This window comes from Podarcis cretensis (genome assembly GCF_951804945.1).
Source record: "Podarcis cretensis genome assembly, chromosome: 1".
Taxonomy (NCBI): Eukaryota; Metazoa; Chordata; class Lepidosauria; order Squamata; family Lacertidae; genus Podarcis; species Podarcis cretensis.
Window position 1 is genome coordinate 32,575,909 of NC_137170.1, and position 22,136 is coordinate 32,598,044.

Below are 22,136 nucleotides of genomic sequence, written 5' to 3' on the forward strand. Positions count from 1 at the left end.
ATGGCTGAAGATGGCTGGAACAGCTGCTCTGTCATTCCTAGATACGAAGTGAGCAGGCCACATCCATTGAATTAAATATTAATACTGATTTTTAATTGCATTTTTATTGCTTTTATATTTTACTGTGTTACAACTGGATTTCTATGCAAACAAAAAAGTTAATAAAAGACACTTAAAAATCATACTGCACTTAGTGCAGCACAAAGAGGCACTGGCTGGGAGCATGGCCTTCCAACCACACTGTTTGCAGACCTGGGAAGTCTCTATATGCAGTGTCCTTGAAATGACACATGTCATTCTCTCAGTAGCATATGATTAAGGCCAGGAAGAGAGCTAAACAAAAACTAACTGCGCAAGAGAGAGAGAGAGAACTCTGCAAATTCTTCCAGCACTTAATTCACATAGTAGAGAGCAAAATGTTAGGATGTAATCTTACTGTGAGAGTAAGCTCCACTGATCTTATTGCCTTCATCTGAGTAGGCATGTATCTCTTTCAGTCAACCAAGTTAAAAGCAGCCCATGTAACACTTTAAAATGACAGGTGTGCAATGGCAGGACATAATTAGCTCCCATTCAGAAAACGCATCGCCATCCCCTAAACAAGACAGGCAGGCATTTTCATTATAAGTGTTTATTAAAAGAAAGTTATAAAAAGAGGCTGGGTTTGGAGAGCATCTCCCCCAGCAACTCTAGGCGAGTTACAAGATAGTGCAAAATGGTTAATACAAATGATCTCTACACAGAGACCAAATGCCATTTGGTTTGGCATCTGTTGAGAGGAAAGTTTTCCTTTTCTGCAGCAAGCAGCCACAGAAGGTGACTGCTCAATCTTCTGGCTCCAGATGATAACTGCAGATCCAAGGAAAGTTTCGGTAAAGGGGCAGGGAACTTGCGGGGTGGGTGGGAAGCAGATGGAAGCCTGCAGCCAGCTTCTGACCAGGAGAGGCACTGAAGTACTGACAAACAGCAATAATCTTGATGTTTGCTGACCCGCTTTTGTTTCAGAAAGTCTTTCTCATGATGCACATTCTATTTCAAGCAGTTAAGACCCACCACAGATCTTTTCCACCAATGGTTACAAGAACCTTTGCCATGAGCTACAGCAAAACTTATGAAAGCCCCCGTCTCTCTTGGATAGATTCATTCTGACCACTGACCTCCTGCTGCATCCCTAAATTGGCTCTGGGGGAAAGAGGAGTAATTGTTGCACAGATGCTACAGGAACTGAAAGAAGAAATGCCTTGTATAGCAAAGCATTTGTTTCCTCTCTATACCCAATTCTCTCTTTTCCCTCCCCCATGAAGTTCTTAGGAGCTAAGCTGGGTTTCCTTAGCTGGAGATCTGGACCGGAATCTTCCAACAGAACATGTTCTGTCCATCGTCATCAACCAGCTCCCACTTGACAACAAGTTTTAGCTGTGGGGGGGAAACAGAGAAAAGAAGTGAGAAGGGTATTCAGATTTATGTTATTTAAAAATGATGCACTCTGACTAGTCTCAGATTAAGATGGGTTCAAACCCTTTCCTCATCTATGCTGGACTCTGGGAACCCCACCCCAGAGAATAAATTTTACTGCTATAGAATACATACTGTACATTTTCTTCCATATGACCCTCAATATACAATCAGAACACTATGCCTATTAATAAAGAGATTGCTGCAGTTAGGGCCCAGACATGTGACTGAACATTTCTTCATACAAAAGCATTTCCCTGCACACAGAAAGCTAGATAGTAAGGGAAAGGGTTCTAGTAGAGCCTTTGCCCTGATGTGCTAATTTTCTGTATGGATGAAAAGGGTGTCCCCCCCCCCCCCATGGGGGAACTTTCCATCATGGCAAACCTAACCCCTGCAGTCTGGAGTGGTATTATCCAAACTTGGGTTTATTGCCTTGTGTGAACATCCTCCTTGGCCCCTTGCTATCCTGCTATCTCTCTGATTTGGCAAGGGGCAGCCAGATGATGATGACCTGAGTTGCTCCATCACCTCCTGTGAGCACCTTATATCATTAACGTGTTAAAGGGATATGAAAGGCAGTTGTAAGTATTGGGATCAGCCTGGTAAGACACTCACAGATGGATACTCGCTCTTCACTGGTAGTTTGTTCAGGTAGTTGTAGGAGTGGTCCTTCTGGATAGGGCAAATGATTCCACTCTTGCACCCATCAGGCTGATCAAGTGGGAAGGGGATGTCCATGTGAAGCATTTCTCCATATACTTTAGCTTGGCTGCCGTTGCTCACAGTCTCTGCACGTGAAGAAACGGGTTGAGAAAACAAGAACCAAGTAGAGAGCTTTATACTGGGGCTAGGAATGGTGGCTCCCAGAACCACATACAACAAATGGAAGTGCTCTCACTGTTTCATGTCAAAACTACAGTGCATTACAGACGTTCAGCTGCCCTGTGACATTCCCAATTGCTGCAAGGCAAGTGGGGAGAGGGGGACAAGAGGCTACCCTCACCAGCTAAGAGTCTTCAGTTCCCACCTCTGAGATTATACAAAAACACTTCCATTAATGGAAACAAAGACATGAAGACTAAGTGCATGCAGTTAGCTATATATATTTCTCTTCTGCAGCATGTATGTGTGCTGAAAAGCCATAGCCAATTACAACTTTCCAAATGTATACAGGCAGCAAGCAGGATTTCACTTTACATGCGATTATTACATACCAAGATATACGTGTAGTTTTTCCTGCACTGAAATGTTTTCCATGTGGGACACTCCAAACAGCAGAAGCATCCTCATTTTGAATGCTGAACACAATACTCTTAAAAGGTTTCAGCCCCATAGATCAGGACTGGGGAACCTTTTTGACTCGGCACACCAGATCGTTATCAGATCCTAACCTTGTGGGCCAACTCTGACAGCAGGCAGGGCAACCCAGCTGTCAACAATGTGATATCAGATGATTGGCATGTGGGCTGTTCCAACCATCCATCAAAGCCCCTTGCACATGGCTTCACAAGCACCTGACCCAGCTTGGCATTTACCAACCCCATGTTCAGCAATTGGGAAGTGTCAGGGATCAACACTGCCAATCCTGCAGGTCTCAAGTCATTGCCCATTGGGCCTTCAGCCCTCTTTCTGCAGGGATCAGCTGTGCAAATCCAATTGTGCCTCTACCTGCTCCACAGCTGACATAGCATATGATCTAAGGTATTGGGCAGAAAAAAGTGGGAGTGACGTGGAGAGAACAGCCTTGCGGACCAAATTGGGACTCAAGCCAAATTTGGCCTGCAGGCCAGAGATACCCCACCCCTGCCATAGTTATCACTGCCTCAAGGAAGCTAGAGATCAGCAGGCTATACTTACTGCTAGAAAACGTGACATTGACACTGTAAGCCTCTCCTTTGTGGAGAACACAAGGTTGTGTAGGGCAAGGACTCACATTGACCTCCACAATGCTTCCATCTTTGGAACCTGTGAGGGAAACAGAGTCATCAGTTCAATGTCCTCGCTATACAGGATGGTAATCTTGGATACAACACTATGCATAGCTGTCATGGGTCCAGGTTTGGAGTATCATACCAGAGCCCATAAACACTTACACTCAGGAATGAAATGGAATAAATACCAGTGAATGTGTCTCCCTTCTGCACAGTGGTTAGTACTGACAAGACCCAACATACTCATAAAAAGCATTTAAGTGTGACTCAGCCCTGGGAAAATGACTTCTATCCTCACATGACTTGCGAAACATCAAACTTTCATAACAGTTTCATGTAGTTCCCTCAGATACACATGCAGCTGTGGAAGGATGTTGTGGTCTCATAAAACTGCTGAATCTGAGTTTAAATTGCTAATGAACTGAAAAGCCTGCCTGTCCAAGAATGAGGCAATATAGAATAGTTTCAATAACAGTATGTCTGCTCACAAGTAAACTGTACAAAGTTCAGTTCGATTTATGGCCTGTTAAGTGCATTTTAGACAGGAGCCTTATAATCCCATCCTATACATGTTAACTCAGAAATTAATCTCATTGAGTCCAATGCTGCCTAACCCCAGGAACATGTGCACATGATGGCACTGTTCAAATAAACTCTGAAACCAACAGAAAAAGAAAGCAGCCACTTGCACATTGCAAAGTCCCATAAATAATTTCCTGTGGTATTAGGTACAAAGTGTGCTATTCTGGGGGATTCTCCCAACCACCACCACCTGCAAAAGCCAATTTCAGTGGTTGCGCACCAATGCGCAGCCAGAAGTGCATGCACAGGACTTCCACTGACAGGGCTCGTTAGGTGAACCCTGCCCTATATATTGATCCTGCATTAAAACATGGGAATGCTGTAAAACTGGGAAATATCAGATTGCATTCCAATTGCTTTGTGCAGCAGTAGAGGAAACCCACTTTCTTCCGATACATTTAAGATACATTCTAGCAGGGCTTCTGATACTGTTAAGATTCATGTTTCCCAGAAGATATAAGGTCAGACCAATTTGAGGTACAGTAAGATCGGGCAACAGTAGCAAAATAAATACTGTATAGAACAAAATCCAATTAGCACCTATGTTTAAAGCTTTATTTTGTTTTTAAAAAAGTATGAAAGACATGAACTGAGCCAATCTGCTGTATGTTGTTGGAGGCTCCAGCTCTCAATCAGTGAACACACATGAATTTGCATTATATTATTTTAGGCAAACCTGCAGCCAAAGGCAGCAAGCCTAATCCCACTCACCACCAGTGGGGTTTCGTGGAGAAGTGGAACCATCATGGCAGCCACATAAGAGGGTGGTGGTGGGGAGAGCAGGACGATCAGGTCTGGATCAAGCCCCATGCCCTCCATCAGATGACAGCAAGACCAGCTCAGGATCCAGAAGACCCCAGAATGGCTCAGCCCTGCCCCACCTTCCCACATCCTCAGAACTCACATTCAACAGGTGGAGGGGGAGAGGGCAGCTCAGCAGCTCTGCCCCCACTCAGTTCAAACCCCATACAGCCCATCGCAAAGGGAACTGAATTGCTCAGTATACCTACATAGTTTACCTCCCAATTAGGGCTTGTCTATGGGGTAAGGTATCTGACAAACTTATCTGGGGTCACTCCTAAGCCACCAGGCACCCTTGCAGAGCTCCGAAAGGCTGCACTGGCAGCCACACAAGGTTTGCGTGTCTTCTTGCTCCGTTATTGCTTCCCACACTGCCAGTTTTGCATCAAGAGCATCAAAGTGGTTACCCTTCAAACCTCAATAGAACCATAAAGCTTCTGTGTGAGCAGAAGTGTCCTTTTAGCCCAGCCATCAACCTCTGCGCCATGGCTTCTTGGGCTTGCTGCGGGATCAGCAGCCCCAAGCCACTGCCAGCTGCTGAAGGGTGTGGAGAGAGCAGCAACAGGAGTAACTGCTGGTCCCTGCTGAGGGAAGGGCCATAGTTCAGTGGTAAGAGCATCTGCCACTGCTCTTGCCAGGCTTGATCTCCTGCATACTCAGGTAAGGCTGAGAAAAGACTCCTGTCTGAAATCCTGGACAGTTGCTGTCGATCAGTGTAAGACAATACTGAGAGATGCTCTACCTCAGTACAAGGCACGTTACGTTGCCAGGTGATATTCCCCGGCCCACCACTCCACAGTGCCTTATCAAAGCAGCCTCTAGTAAAACTAGTTGCTGACCAGTGGTCTAAGGCTGTAACTAGATATGATGGCACACCTGCTGTTTCCTTACAAAGTGGGGAAGTGAGAGGAATATTAATAGTGCACTGTGGACTTATTGGGGAGGGGACCTGAACTTCCTACTTTCCTCATTGAAAGGACTTCTCCCCAGCTGTTTAGCACCCAGCAGATGTTAACTCTGACTGAGAACACTCTGAGCAAACCATCTGGGGAGAAGTAATTTAATGGAGGACAGCCTGGGCCACCACCTGTCCCCGCTACTTTCACCTCTTCCACATCAGCCCCCACACACATTATAGGACCACCAGCCCTCCAGATTTTGCTGAACTACAACTCACATCAGCTCCAGCAAACATGGGAGTTGTAATTCACCACCTGGAGGGCCACACCTGTTACAGAAGAGGGCAACCCAGTTCTAGCCTTCACATCTAAATTTCCTGAGGGCCAAACTGGAACTGGTGGTTGCTAGCTGGATTTTTATTTGCCCTCAAACAAGGAACAGCCTATGCCACTCAGCTTCCATGTGACACTGGCTAGCCTTCTGACATATGTCATTCCCTCCCCTCTCCATACCTTCCTGAAGCCGGCACTGGCTTCGAGCAGCTGATCCTGTAGCAGGCACAACAAGTCATGGTATACAGACTGTTTCAAGCAGTCTGCGTGACCAAAGCTATGTGTAGGCTGGGCTGATTGTTATGCAGAACATGATCAAAAGCGGAACATTCCAGACTCAAAGGAGCCCTCAGCACCACCCATGAAATTGTCCTTCTGGAAGAAGGGAAAGAGTAGGCAATGTGTGGGATGGGCTCCTGTTGTAGGAGGAGGAAAATGCAGCAGCAGCAGATATATAAACCTGTTGGGAGAGATAAGTTTTCCTCTGACAGAGCACCCTTTTTCTCCAGACTGGGCTCCCTGATTATTATTATTATTATTATTATTAATATGCTACCCATATGGTGAGTTGCCCCAGCCACTCTAGGCAGCTCCCAACACATATAAAAACATAATAAAACATCAAACATTAAAAACTTCCTGGTACAGGACTGCCTTCAGATGTCTTCTTAAAGTCGGATAATTATTTCCTTGACATCTGATGGGAAGGTGCCACTACCAAGAAGGCCCTCTGCCTGGTTCATTGAAACTTCTCTCAGTGAAAGAACCATCAGAAGACCCACAGAGGTAGCCCTCTGTCTGGGCTGAATAATGTGGGTGGAGATGCTCCTTTAGGTATACAGGGCCAAGGCTGTTTAGGGCTTTAAAGGTCAGCATCAACACTTTGAACTGTGCTCAGAAACGTACTGGGAACCAGTGAAGATCCTTTAGGACCGGTGTTAAATGGTCTCTATGGCCGCTCCCAGTCACCAATCCAGCTGCCGCATTCTGGTGTTGTTTTTTAAGTCACCTTCAAAGGTAGCCCCACGTAGAGTGCATTGCAGTAGTCTAAGCAGGAGAAAAGCAGCGCATGTACCACCCTGGCGAGACAGTGCGCTGCCAGACTTCCGCCCTCCTGAACATGGCAACGCTGCTCCTTGGTGAAAGCTGTCTAACCTGACAGAAGCAGGACGTCCCACCAACACCCACCTCTCTACCTTCCCCACGGCTTGGCGGGCAGAGAATGCAATGCAAAAACAGCAGCAGCAGCAGCGTGCGACCCGCCGGAGGCGAACTCGCCTCTCTGGAGAGTCCCAGGCTGCGGAAGGGCTGTCTTTTCAGAAAGACGGGGCGCATGTTTTGCAAAGCAGGAAGTGCCGCCCAGAGGCGCGGACAAGCCTGTCAAGTCACTCCGGAACGCAATCGAAGTGTTAGACGCCGCGTTTTAAAGGGGCAGGAGGGAAGGCAAGAGCGCCTTGGCGGGGGAAGGACCCGTCGGGCGACTCACCGCAGTCCACGAACTTGAGGGGCTCGGCCAGCACCGCGGAGCCGGCGGCCAGGAGCACGAGCAGCGTCGGCGCCAGCATGGTCTCGTCTCGTCCCGTCTGCTCTCGCGCCGCCCCCAAGAAACTTCTCCCGGCCGGCGGCGGAGCGGAGGCTAAAATACGAGCCTGCGCCTCTGCGGCGGCGTCACGTGAGAGGCAGCCCAGGCCGGGCCCGCCCAGGCGCCGTCACCTGACGGGGACGGGCCTGCCTCGCGCGCCGCCCGCTGCCTGGGGGCGCCAAGCGGCAGCAGAGCGCCTCCAGCCGCCGCCACGAAAGCCCCGAGCCTGCTGCAAGAGAGCCGGGCGCGGAGCCAAGGGACCCGCCATTCGCCCGGCCCTGGCTGCCCCTGTAACCTAGCCGGGCATTGGCTTACCACAGGGAACCCGGGTTCCTCCAGGAGCTGTAGGACTCCAGCTCCCATCATCCCTGCCAACCGGCTCTGCTCGTGGGGGCTGATGGGAGTTGGAGTCCAACCACACCCTGGAGCCCCCCCCCTTCCCCCGTCGTCGAAGAAAGCCTCCGCTTCCAGCAACAGGCGTTGCTTTCAAGCGCACCTGTTTGGGAGGAGGCTCCACTGAAACTTTCCCAGGTGAATGTTGAATTATAGGATTTGTATAGCTTGAAGGGACCACAAGGATAATCTAATCCAACCCCTGTTACAGATAGGTAGCCGTGTTGGTCTGCCATAGTCAAAACAAAATAAAAAAATTCCTTCCAGTAGCACCTTAAAGACCAACTAAGTTAGTTCTTGGTATGAGCTTTTGTGTGCATGCCCACTTCTTCAGATACACTGAAACAGAAGTCACCAGACCCTTCTATATAGTGAGAAGTTGGGGAGGGGTATTACTCAGAAGGGTGGTGGGATTGGGTGATTGGCAGATAGCTGTGATGAGCCTGTTGACGACTCTTAACGACTGCAATAGGTCTTACAGGACCTATTGGTTTTAAGTTTGGTAATAAATTGCAATTCAGACCTGGTCTGAACAAAGACATTGGATTCTTATCTCATTATACATGACAAAGCCATTTTTCATCTTCTCACCCCTTGCTTTTTCCTGTAAGACCTATTGCAGTCGTTAAGAGTCGTCAACAGGCTCATCACAGCTATCTGCCAATCACCCAATCCCACCACCCTTCTGAGTAATACCCCTCCCCACCTTCTCACTATATAGAAGGGTCTGGTGACTTCTGTTTCAGTGTATCTGAAGAAGTGTGCATGCACACAAAAGCTCATACCAAGAACTAACTTAGTTGGTCTTTAAGGTGCTAATCCAACCCCTGTAATGCAGGAATCTCTTTGCCCAACATGGGGCTCGAACCCACGAGTGCCTCATACTCTAGAACAGGCATCCCCAAACTCGGCCCCCCAGATGTTTTGGGCTACAACTCCCATCATCCCTAGCTAACAGGACCAGTGGTAAGGGATGATGAGAATTGTAGTCTGAAAAAAACATCTGGAGGGCCGAATTTTGGGGTGCCTGCTCTAGAATAACACTGCTTTTCCTGCTTTCGCCTGGTTGCTTCAGGGCTACAGGAGTCACTGGAAAGCACAGGAACCAAATGGATCGTGGGTGGAGAGCCTTGCAGCAGTCGCACAACGCAGACAAATTCATTTTGGCAGTGATTCATTATATCCACTCAATAATGTGTACGTGGTGAAAAGTGTGAGAAAGAAGAGATGGGGGAAGTGGGGAGGAAGGTGTCTGCCGCCTCTACCCTGTTGTTGTTCATAAATTCCTCAATTCCACACCTACTCCTGCTGCTCCTAAATGGGCAGAAGGCCAAGAAACTGAAAAGTTGTTCTCAGCCGGTTGAGAAGCATAATGTTACACAACACATAGCTGCAGACCCAAGTTACCCCTTATGGAGGAGTGAGGGAGCAGAAATAAACTCTCAGTTCCTCTGAGCCAATGCAGACTTCACCATTCTGGTGCCCTCCAGTGTTTTGGACTACACAGCTGTGCTTGCTAGGACTGATGGGAGTTGATATTGAAAACATCTGGAGGGCACCAGGTTGGTGAAGGCTGAGGCTGAGCTAGGTAAAGGGTAAAGGGACCCCTGACCATTAGGTCCAGTCGTGGCCAACGGGGGTTGCAGCGCTCATCTCGCTTTATTGGCCGAGGGAGCCGGCGTACAGCTTCCGGGTCATGTGGCCAGCATGACTAAGCCGCTTCTGGCGAACCAGAGTAGCGCACGGAAACGCCGTTTACCTTCCCGCTGGAGCGGTGCCTATTTATCTACTTGCACTTTGACATGCTTTTGAACTGCTAGGTGGGCAGGAGCAGGGACCGAGCAATGGGAGCTCACCCCGTCGCGGGGATTTGAACCGCTGACCTTCTGATCGGCAAGTCCTAGGCTCTGTGGTTTAACCCACAGCGCCACCTGAGAAATACCCCATAAAGTAATTTCAACCCCAATGGAAATATAGTTGGTTTAGGTCAGCATGATGAAAGCCCCTGTGCTGCCATATTTATATATTTAAGAATATATTTTGCCTGCCCTACACCAAAAGATCTCAAGGTGGGTCACAGAATTTAAAACAACAGTAATACATCCCCATTTAAAAGGAAAAAAAAACAGGTAAAAATACACATTTAAAATCACAACGTAAAACCTAGCAGCAGACTAATGGCAGCACTGTGCATAACTAGGTTGCTTGAATCCAAACAAAGTCTGAACCTGCTCCCCTACCTGGTTCACATGCTGTATTGTCTTCATTCCAAATTATGGCCTGGAAGAGGGAGTAATGGGGGATGTTTGTAATGTATTTCCCCCCATGGTTTTAATTGACTGTATGAGTTGTTTGTTTGTTGTTCTGTTTCTGTAAAGATGCTTTGAGTTGCTGGCAGCAAGAAACAAGTGTTTAATAAATTGAAATAATAATAATAATAATAATAATAATAATAATAATAATAATAATGCTGCACATACAGGCCACAATTGTGCCATGTTATGCCACTTCATTGGGAATAGCAATACTCCCCATGACTAGCATTTGCTGAACCTTCCAAGCACATCAGAGCCACCAAAGCCAGAGCACACATCTATCAAAGATGTAAGGGTAAGTGGGGGCTAGAGAATTTTCAAGTTATAAAGACAGAAATGGATGGCTTTAGAGATGGTGACCTGTCACTCAACTAAAGGAAACCCATAGGAAAAGGCTATATGGCTACTAATTTGCCATCACCTTTACCCATAGCAGCGCACAGCTGCTTATGAGTGATGTGATTTCAGTTCCAGTCCATCCTGAACTACTACTAATGGGTTTGAACCACATAGTGCTCAGGCTAGAGCTGCCACCTCCACTGCAATGCATTGGTTAACCTCCCTTCTGTTGACTCAGTCTTAAACCATTAAGACTTTATGTAGCTCAACTGAAGTTAAGGAAACTATGCCATATGTCATTTGAAGACTGTTGCTTCTGGAAACCCTTTAGTCCAGTTTTCAAGGTTAGAAACACTCCCTTGTTTGGACACAGCAACAGCTTTCTGTCTTTTCTTTATCACAAAACTGATAACCAGCTCCCTTGAAATGTCTCTCCTGTCCAATGTCAGATCACCAAAAAGAGAGAGAATCCAGTAGCAGCAAAATTTAAACTTTACCTCAGTTTGCTTGTGCAGCACATCCCTTTCACCTACATAGAGGGAGCTCAAGGCATGATTTGAAGATGGAAAAGGATTAACAGAAAAGAGTTGAGGGTGCAGTTGCTGAGAATGGTATGGGTGAGTTCACCGAGTTATGACACAATTCAGTGGCAGATTATCATGGTGACAAGTGGCTTTAGAGAGAGTAAGGGCTCGTCCGCACTTCTGCTTCCCTTGCCTCTTTCCCCCCACTGTTTACTGCTGAATTGGAACAAATATCAATCAGTTTTTCTGCAGATTGATCTTTGTTCTGATTCAGTGGTAAATGGTGGGGTCTCCCAGGGAAAGAGGAGGGACAAACAAAAAAAAAACTGCTTGGACCTGTGCCTAGGAAGCATGGGACAAGTGGAAAACCTTTTGGACTCAGGCTTTCTAGTCATGGGGCAAGCAGAAGTGTGGACAAACCCTTACTCAGCACAATAGGGACCAACTGCTGATTATTGCTGGAAATATGAGAGAGAGAGACATACTGTAGGCAAGGACAGGGAACCTGCAGCCCTCCAGATTTTGTGCTGCAACTCCCATCATCCTTGGCTATTCCCTATGCCAGGCATGTACAAAGTCCATTTCGGGGGCCTAATTCGGCCTGCCGGTTGGCTTAATCTGGCCCCTGTTTATTTCCTGGAGTAAAATCCTTAAAAAACCTCAACAACTCTAATCCTAAAAGAAGCTCAACAACTTGGGGGTAAAATAATAAAAACTTCAACAACTTTGGTTGGCCCCCATGGCCCTTCACTTCATCAAATCTGGCCCTTTTTGAAAAAAGTTTGGACACCACTGGTACTGTCTGAAACTGATGGGAGTTCAAGTCTTGCAACATCTGGAGGGCTACAGGTTCCCTATTCCTGCTATAGAGCAATAGGCTGTACAAAGTTACTTTTTTAAACCTCACTTGCATTTACACAAATTATCACTAAGGCAGCAATCTTATGCATATTTACTGCGGATATGCCCAGTTGACAAAAAGGGAGAAGATTATTTACAAGTGCATGCACAAGCTCGCTCTGAAACTAATGTAAGTTGAAATGGGATATAGGCATGCCTCCTTTTTATATATATATACATGTACAGTAAACCTCTGGGACAGTGATTGCCTTGTGCCTTTGTAAGAATACAGTTTAGGACACATGGCACTTTGGTTCATTGGCAAGTGAGACACTGGGCAAGAGAGACATGCAAAATAGGGAAGATCTTACGTGGTTATAGGGATACTTGATAATGAAGCATGCAACCAGTTCATAGGCATATATTTTCAAAATTACACCCTCTTTAATTAGGTAGGATATACCTCATTTCCTGCATCTATATTCCACCTTTTCCTCCAAGGAGCTCTACATTGTCCACTCCATCCTCATTTAATCCGCACAACAACCTTGTGAGGTAGGTCACAGCAGAGAGGCAGTGACTTAATGGATTTGAACCCGGATCTACCAGATCCTAATCCCACACTCTTAACTACAACACCTCACGGGCTCTCACTCCGAAGCAAGTGTGTGTAGGTCGTGGCCATATGTTCACTTGAGCTTACATCCGAATAAACATGCTGTACCCTAAGGAATGGGAGACTTGTGGCCCCCCCAGACGTGGCTGGACTCCCGCCAGCCCCAGTCAGCATGGCCAAGGCTCTGAAATTTTGGGAGTTTAAGCCCAGCATCACCCGCAGCGCCGCAGGATCCTTCCTACGCGCGCCTCAAACTCGATCCTCAACCCCGACAGGAGTGGGCGTGGCCGTACGAACGCGCGCCTCGACGTCACAGCGATACCCAAAAGAGCTTAAAGGAAAGCGTGGGCACTTCCGCCCGGCTTTCCCCGCCTTCACTGGGAGGCACGTGATCTTCCCCTCTCCTCCCATTCCCTTCCCAGTGGAACCAGCCTCTTCGGTTCTGCGTACGTTCCCGTCGCTGTCTGGGGCAGGACATATGGCCACGCCTCCGCCAATAGCAGCGCAGCTAGGCGGATCAAGATGGCGGCGCTGGCGGCGCTCGCTAGCTTCAGGGCGCTGCGGCTTTGCGGGCGGAGCAGGTAGTGGTGGGCCTTTTCCCTTTCCGTGCTTTGCGACGGTGGGTTAAGCGAAGAGGAACGGTGGTCCCGGCGGCGAACGCGGGCGAGGTGTCACCCCTTGTTGGTTTTCAATGCACGACACAGTTGGCGTTTCCCTTTCGCAGTCACATTCACACGCGCGCGCCCCTCTCGTATTCCTAGGCGCCCTTATTCTCCTAGCCCAAACAAGGGGTCGGGAGATTTGCCCCCCAACCCCCCGGCCTGTAGGTCCCGACAGCTTGGCTTTTAAGTCCAGGGATCCCAGAGAATCGCCATGGCGACACATCGAACAAACACAACCGTCTGTCTTATTAGGGCAATATACAGTACTTGGTGTTGCAAACTTTTCCAACCGCCCCTGCACCTTCTCGGAGGCAAAGGCTTTTACAGCGTAATATTCTCTTACTGTGGGAACAAACAAGTAAATGGGCAAAACGTTGCGACTGGTTGTGGTGGGTCATTTCACCGTTCTGGTACTGTAGGTGGAGAAAACGAAGGCAAGAGTTTAATTCCAGGACGACCAACAATAAGTCTCTGATAGCACCGCTGGTTAGAGTGCAGTGCTGATAAGGGCAAGGCTGCAATGTTCTATCCCCATATGAGGCAGCTGCATATTCCTGCATTGTAGGGGGTTGGACTAGATGACCCTTACCTTAGGGTCCCTCCGACTCTATGATTCTAGCATCATGTAGTTGGAGGGTGCAATATTAATTCAGGGACTGAGCATTTCACTGTTTTGCAGAGATAGGTTTTGATTCTTATATCTCAAGGCATTTAGATTTTTAACTGGCAAAAGGAGATACAGTGTTGTTGGGGGCAAGTCTCCAATGCAGTATGTGCAGGGTTACATCAGTGATACTGATGACTCTGTGACTTATAAGGTGGCTCTCTATGCCCTGGCAGCTAGGAAGATTAGGAAGAAAGAACTGGATGGGCTAGTGGTCAGTGGCAAAGGGGACTCTGAGATCTAATTTGCACATTTTATTTGAGAATTATTTTTTATTCTGTGTAGTAAGAGATTTTGGTGGATTTGATCATGGTTTTACCGCATATGTAGCAACTACTGGGCTTTTTTGTTTTTCTTCTTTGGATGTTGCCATGGCCTTTGGCTGGTGCAATAAAAATATTAAATTTAAATTGGCTCATAAAAAAACACACTTGTGCCTTAAGTTGTAAACTCTATCTGTACATTTAGATGCATGCAACTGTGCTGTTAGGCACTTGTCAGCAAACCTGCAAAGAAGACATGCCTAATGATGTTCTGTATTCACTTGTTATATAATATCTAAAAGTCTTGAAATGTCAGGAATTACTTCCGTTTCACTACTTTCTGTGGGGGCACATAGTGCATTTAGGACTGTAGCCTAAATCTGTTTCCAGGTTTGCTTTTTAAAAAAAATAAAGTTGAAGTCAGTGGTACTCTTGTTAGTATAAATGCTTGTTCTTTAATGCTCTGGTGGCTGAAACAATCGTGCAGAAAGTCCATATATTGAGCTCAGGAGTTCTGAGCTGTAGTAATGTTATATCACTGAGAGAAAGATTCATGGAACAAAACAGTAAATGGTCCAGGGAAGAACAAAGGGATTGTTAAGAAAAACTGAAAGAAAATGAAATGAAGCGCTCTTTTTGTACTGTACAGTATAATTACCCTGTGCATCATAACAGTTAGAAGATTGTATTGAGGCCAGCAGCTTAGCAGGGTTCAGGCAAGGTTCAGGCATATGGATAATGACAGCAGTACACTGGGAAAAATAACTACAGATGATGGTTTGGTTTCTAATATATCTATGGCCATCCAGTACCAGGGAGCAGATGAAAATAAGCAGTGCTAATTTCAGTCAAAAGGGGACGCGGGTGGCGCTGTGGGTAAAAGCCTCAGCGCCTAGGGCTTGCCGATCGAAAGGTCGGCGGTTCGAATCCCCGCAGCGGGGTGCGCTCCCGCTGCTCGGTCCCAGCGCCTGCCAACCTAGCAGTTCGAAAGCACCCCCGGGTGCAAGCATTTCTGCTCTATAATGTGTGTGTATGGGCATCTGCGACTTTGTTTCTAAAACAATTAAAATTGTTATAAGGTTGTTATAGACAACAGCTCCTCCCTCCTGATCAAGGAATAGCCAGTTTTGTTGCAGTAAATCTCCTATAGCTATAAGGAGGAAAGACAGTTATTATGACTTCAGCACCAAAGTAACTCATGAATAGCGAGCTAGAAAAAGGTTTCATTGTAAAATGAAGAAAGGAAGGGAAGTGTTCACATGACAGATGATGACTAACCGAGAGCTGGAAACACACGACTTAGAACAATTGGTGTATGTTCAGCCCTTTGTGAACTTAGTCCCAACCTAACAGTAAACGCTTAAACACCATATAATAGGAATCGGTTGTTTAGGATTCAGACAGGGATTCAGGTCTATTCCACAGGGTACAGTATTTTCTCTCTCGTCTCCCTCCTTCTTCCCTCCAGTATTCAGGGACACGTCACTTATTCTCTCCTGCCTAGAGTGAAAAGGTCCAGAATAACAAGCATTCTGTGAAAGATCCTCACTTTTGTGCACTGGATTCTGTATTCTGTCTAAGAAGATACTTCTTACTATGGGTCTCTTCTCCCTTGCTTAATGAGTAGATCATTAAGAGACACGTAGTATCAGACATTCTTTCTCACTCAGACAAGAATTTCTAAGTTAAATAAAGAGAGAGAGAGAGGTGCACTCTCGCTCACTCACTGATCCTTGTTGCCTCAGTCTTCTGAGGAAAAGCATATTGCCCTTACCCACCATATATATGCTGTAAATGCTTTCTCCACAATTTTGCTATTGAAACTCATAGTTAGGAAGTATAGAGTCAAAGTTACCTGCCTTTGTGTGTTCAGATTTGATGGGTGGGTGGGGGTATATTTCTGACCCTTAGCTTAAAAGTCCCTCAATCTGTCTGTAGTTGTTTCCTTCATTTATTGCTTTTCCACTACCTCCATTCCTTGGATCTTATTTGTTCCTTAACTTTCCCACACAGCCATTCTCTTCCTCACTGGCATCTGATAAGAGCCCCATCCTGCGCCACACAGAATGGTGCCTCCATGCCAACGATAAGAGTACAGTGGGTCGCATCCTCTGCCTCTGGAGAGACCTTGACTGATTCCAACGAGGGGCAGATTTACCTCAGCGCGAACTGTGTGAAGGTATGGCTTCTTGGAAATCACCAGCTGTATGTACCATCTGTAGTGTCTTGATTCCTCCTGAGCTGCAGTATGATGTGGTGTTTGGTGTGAGAATGTCATAAAAGAATGTATATGTGTAGCTGAGTGTGCAGTTGCTTTAATCCAAAAAGTATACATTATATTTCTAGCCATCTCCATGGCCTGTCCACGTCAGAGTGGCATAATTTGATGTGGCTGCACGTGAGGGTTGGTAATTTGCAGTAGCAAATGGCCCAATGGTTGCCATTAATTTGATTTGAATTGATTTTAGAATGAATTGATTTTAGAATGCTGTGTTACTTTTATTGTTGTTAGCCACTCTGAGCCTGGCTTTGGCTGGGGAGGGCGGGATATAAATACAATATTATTATTATTATTATTATTATTATTATTATTATTATTATTATTATCATACAAACTGTGATAGAACTAGTAGTGGGGTATTCATTCCAGGCTTGGCAAAAAGAGAAAAGGCCAGGCATGTTTTGGGTAGTGTCAAAGACTGGATGTGAACCAGCCCTTACTGTTTGCAGCAATGGCAGCACTTTCACTGAAGGCACTCCAAGTGTTCTCTTTGAGTACATGTGAAAGAATGTGCTGCCAGGTTGATTGGTGCTACGTGCCTCTCATGTGTGTTTTGCTTTAGGTTGCTCTGTATCTGGCACTTACCATCTCTTTGAGGGATCTTGTTAGTTTGATGTTGGATTTCAAGTGGCTGCTAAATATTTTTGTATGAATCTGACCCACCACTTAGCGTTCTTTTTCTGTTTCAACAGAGACTGTTGGAGATTGCAGAAGCATCTGAGTTTCTGAGGCTGCAGGTAGAAGGAGGTGGCTGCTCTGGTTTCCAGTACAAATTTTCTTTGGATACAGTTGTGAATACTGATGACAGGTAAGGGCATAGGTTCCTGAGTGGTGGAGGAGAAAGAACTTTAGGGGAGGGGTGAGAGGGAGAGAGCGAGCAAATGATTGAATGAGGAATGAATATCCTATTATATAGTGCAGATAATCCCGTTGTACTGTTTTCCACTGCTATACTTGTGCATATCATTTCCAAGCCTCGTGGCAGCACAATGCATTCAGTGTTTACAATTAGTTCTCAATATGAGCATTCTGCTTTTCTTTTTCACTTAAAGATTCAGGGCAACTAATACCACCATGCAAAATACGTATAATCATCTAATCAACAAGGTAAACTAAAACAACAAAGTGTCTTACGGCACCTTAAAGACTAATACAGTGGTACCTCGGGTTACATACGCTTCAGGTTGCAGACTCCGCTAACCCAGAAATAGTACCTCGGGTTAAGAACTTTGCTTCAGGATAAGAACAGAAATCGTACTCTGGCGGCGTGGCAACAGCAGGAGGCCCCATTAGCTAAAGTGGTGCTTCAGGTTAAGAACAGTTTCAGGTTAAGAACAGACCTCCAGAACAAATTAAGTACTTAACCCAAGGTACCACTGTAAATGTATCATGGCATAAGCATTCATAGACCAGAGTTCATTTCATCAGATACACAAAATTCCACAATAAATGTCTTTGTATCTAAGGCTCTGTTGCTTTTGTTGCAACAGACTAATTCAGCTACTCATCTGGAAAAGATAAAGCTAAGAGAGGTGCTTAAGCCGAATCAAAAGCTACTTGAAGAAGCAGGATTTTCATCCTCCTGAAAAGCTGGCCAGACAAAGGCAGGCCTTTCTTGAAAGGGAGTTCAAGAGGTGTGGAGATCACAGCCAAGAAAACCCTGCTTATAGATGTCTCTGTTTTTACCAGTGAGAAAGATGGAGTGTTGGCGAAGGGCTCACCTGCCAGCCTTAAAGGATAAGGGGGCTTGTGATGGAGTGGGCATTCTCTAAGGTCTTGCTGATTGTAACACCCATGTTTGGGTGTGACCTGGAAGCAGGGGCAAATAAGATCTTGGATATGTATCTGTTGCATTTCAAAATCACTGCAACTATCTCTATCTCCTCCTCCAGGATTTTTGAACAAGGTGGTGCCCGAGTGGTTGTGGACTTGGACAGTCTGAGCTTTGTGAAAGGGGCCATGGTGGACTTCAACCAGGAGCTAATTCGCAGCTCATTTCAGGTGGTCAACAATCCACAGGCAGAACAAGGCTGCTCTTGTGGATCATCCTTCTCCGTTAAGCTTTGAACAACCATCTCCATGCGGACCCTAGTGGATGCTGAGTGGCATATCTCATTTTCATTATATTCAGCTTCCAGCTGGTGTAATCGGTTGTATGGTACCATGCAAATAGACTGAGTCTCGAATAAGAACTGATATCTCCAGGATTAGGTGTGAAGTGGGCTGGGCACCTGTGTTTTCCTTAATCCCAAATGTATCTTCTCAGTAGGATCCCTGATGACTCACTGCATAGCACTTGATCACCTTGGGAGATATGTGTACATACTTCTGTAATTTAACATATTTTGGTTTTTTGAAGTGATTTCCCACTGCATGTAATTTTCATGTATGTTAATAGGCATATTTTTTTCCTGTATTTTCATTTGTACCCTGATGAATGCATGGCTGAGTTATTGGGGCCCACAGCTGCTCCCCAGCCTCCACACATTCAAAAGCATGGTGCCTGTATGCATTTGAATGCACATGAGATCCTGTACGGATGATCTGGAACCCTGGGAAAAGGAGCGTTGCTATGTACAAAGTTTTTAAGGATTGTCTTGCAAGGGAATTTTGTTGTGAGGATGTTGTGAGTACCAAATGGGGAGAAGGTTATGTTGCATATGTTCCATAACTTAAGGTTTCCTTTCTCCTTTTGCCTTCTCTGAATGGTAAACAAGAGGCATTAATAAAACCCCACTTGTTTCATCTTTTGGCCAAGAAACTCAGTATTGTTGTTGTTTTAAAGGAAGTGTTGTGTAATTACAGTGCTAAATAATTAATGCCTTGACTCTGTTTCTCCTTTAAAATCAGCTGGGAATTGAAAGCTTCATTTTTGGAGTAGAACTGGACTGAGCAGCACTGCATGCCTCTAGATAATTTTTTTGTTCTTTGACCACAAAGGAAATCCGGTATCTAATTAGTGGACTTTTGGAAGGCACTTTGGAGGTATTTATCTGTGAAGGTGCAACTGAGTATTGGTCATAACATTTTATAAAGTGCCTATATTTGTGCATCGTTCTTTGCAGTGACCTTTGTTGTTGCTCAGCTGGGACTGATTCCCCCCACCCCACCCCAGGAACCTCAGCTGCCTTTGGGATTAAAAAGTTCTTCCTATTGCTGGATTTAATTTCTTACAAGTAACAAAATGTAAGCTGTATGTTTCCAAATGGGAGCATAAACCATATAGAAGAATTTATCAGTTCATTTGATGCGCTCAGAAAAACTAAGGTAATTAATTATGTGGCTTGCCTGTTCCTAAAAAAACATGTAGCTCACCTTTGCTTATTTTCTTTTATATCTGTCATCTGTTCAGTTTTAAGGAAGCAGACTTGCTTGTACGAAGAGCGCAACTCCTTTTCCAAAGGGTTTGACACATCTACCCCAAGAAGGAATCAAATTTTAAAGTGAAGGGCATGCCCTCTTTGAGGAATAGTGGGGCTTTGGAGAGCCGTTTCTGGAGGAGGAAGCCCTGAGAGTAGAGAAACTTGATCTGTTAACCTGGAGGATTTGGGGGAGTGGGGGCAGGGTGTGTTAATTTTCCCACAGTATGGGGAAATTAGAATATAAGTCCCAGATCCATTTACCTGTTATCTCTAGCCCTTTCTACATAAATGTCAATTAAGCCACCTCTTTTTCTTGCTCCTCGGCTACAACTGATAGGGTGCCGATTTGGATTGCCTATCTACTAGAATTTATAGCATTATTTCACTAGGGGGCATCCTTATACTTTGAGATGCAAATGGCTGAAGAAATTGCTTGTAGAAAATGATGGCTTGCTTGGTTGTGCTGTGGTTGCATCTGAGGCTGAGAAGTAGTGCATAAGTGCTGCTTTGTTTCGAAAATCTCATATTCAGGAGTATGCTAGGCAGTTGGTTCAGTCTGTGCAAAATTCAACAGCCTTGGCTGCTACCTGCTGCTTAAAAGGGTCATTTCTTGTAGTCCAGAATGTCCAGCATAGGGAGGTGGTGGTGTCAAAGTAGAGCAATGCAAAGGAGTGGCAAAGAGGGAGGGGCATGGGGTTGTTAGAGCCTTTAACAAAGGAACACAATTGCAGCTGAGAAAGAGTCTGATCACAAATTATTTCAGATTCCCTAGGCTATCTGAGCGCCATGCAGATTTGTTTCTGCTCAAAAGCATTCATGCCCTTAAAAACTTGAGAGCTTCCTGAATCCCCACTTACTAAGTGAGAAGGAAAGCAGAGAGATGGTGTAATATTTTAATTGTGTTGAGAACATGCAATTTTCACTAAATGTTTTGCTGAGAGTGGTTGTGTTTTCAAAATTGCATACAAATCAGGTGTCTGACACATCTGACCATACATGACTTTTTCACTATATTGTATATGTTGGTGCAAACCAATTCACCTGAACATACCATCATGTGTAGATTGCATGCATGCCTATTTTACCATAGTTATACATTTTGGGCAAGTAAAACAATCCTGTTTGTGACCTTCACCCCTTATAGCAAAAGCATTATGAGCGGTGGATGACCTTGGATATGGATTTTCACACTCTAGAATTTCTTTCAAGTTGGCTTTGGTATTCAAGACTTATTCTGTTTGACTTAAAATACACAGTTTCCTGTTTGAGTGTAGCGATCTTTTTTAGCTTCAAAGTATCTCCCAGCCCTCCAGCACCAACTTGGTCTAAGGAAATCATTGACTGCTACGGCATCTGTGTTCAGCACTGATGTAGGAATGAGAAGAGTAAGTTCTGTTCTATGATCCAAATTGAGGTGCTCTCAATGTGAAACCCTCCCAGTGTTGTTGGACTCTGACTCTCATGAACCCCAGCTGATGGTTAAGGATGAAGGGAATTATAGTCTAGCATCTGAATGGCATCATGCTGGCTACCCCTGATCTAAATGGTTTGTTTGGTCCTTGCAATGCCAGCATTCTTAACTCTCTCAATGTGTAAATGATGAATCTTGGAGAAATAAATACAAAACTTAATTTATTGGCTTCATGTTCCACTTGTCATTTTCTTCAGATGTAGAAAATGCTCAGTCACAGTCAGAAGAAAGGGAAATCTTATCATATGTGAGGGCCTTTGACATTTGATACATCAACTTTTGCTTGGGATTCTTTCAGCTGAAAGAATATGCCTGGGATGGGGCGGTTTAAATGTATTAGTGCAAGAGCTCACACCAGAATTCTGCTAGGGGAAATGTTTGAGATTATTTTTTAGTATGCCACCCTTCACGTTAAAAATAATAATAATAATTCAGACAGCTAACAACATTAAAATAATGTTGCAGATTGTCTCAGATATATATATGGAGTTTTGTTTTGTAGGGCGGTGTTGTATCAGAGCTAAATATAGGTCACAACCTGTATACTTTTAAAGTAAAGTTCCAAGCACAGTACTTTACAAACTGCAATATTCAAATATGTTTGGTACAAAATTCATTTTCCATATAAAATGTGGAATAGACTGTTATCTATCATGAACACATTCTGTGTGTTCAGGCCTTCCTGCTAAACCTTTACTCCTAGATGTAAATGGAGCTTCCTTAAGTTTATACACCTGATTTTACCTGTACACACACACACACACACACACACACACACTCTTATGTTTGAATGCCAAAGTCGGGCAAGACCTTCTAGTGC

At 45.2% G+C, this 22,136-nt stretch overlaps 2 protein-coding genes across 3 annotated transcripts; one reads left to right on the top strand and one right to left on the bottom strand.

Annotated features, from left to right (window-relative positions):
* Nucleotides 1-615: 615 nt before the first annotated feature.
* Nucleotides 616-7,669, bottom strand: NPC2 (NPC intracellular cholesterol transporter 2). The gene is made up of 4 exons (XM_079972956.1): nt 7,491-7,669; nt 3,316-3,423; nt 2,074-2,246; nt 616-1,416 (listed from the first exon to the last, which is right to left on the bottom strand). The coding sequence occupies exons 1-4, from the start codon at nt 7,567-7,569 to the stop codon at nt 1,330-1,332; spliced, it is 447 nt and encodes a 148-aa protein (XP_079829082.1). The 5' UTR covers nt 7,570-7,669; the 3' UTR covers nt 616-1,329.
* A 5,370-nt stretch (nt 7,670-13,039) lies between these two features.
* On the top strand, nt 13,040-21,480 carry ISCA2 (iron-sulfur cluster assembly 2). 2 transcript variants are annotated; one of them, XM_079946788.1, is made up of 4 exons: nt 13,040-13,194; nt 16,216-16,381; nt 17,176-17,291; nt 18,376-21,480. In XM_079946788.1, exons 1-4 carry the CDS (start codon nt 13,136-13,138, stop codon nt 18,548-18,550), a joined length of 516 nt encoding a protein of 171 aa, XP_079802914.1. In that variant the 5' UTR covers nt 13,040-13,135; the 3' UTR covers nt 18,551-21,480. The 2 variants fall into 2 exon arrangements, with proteins under 2 accessions (XP_079802914.1, XP_079802913.1); XM_079946787.1 differs by having other exon boundaries at nt 13,075-13,197.
* The last annotated feature ends 656 nt before the right edge of the window (nt 21,481-22,136 follow it).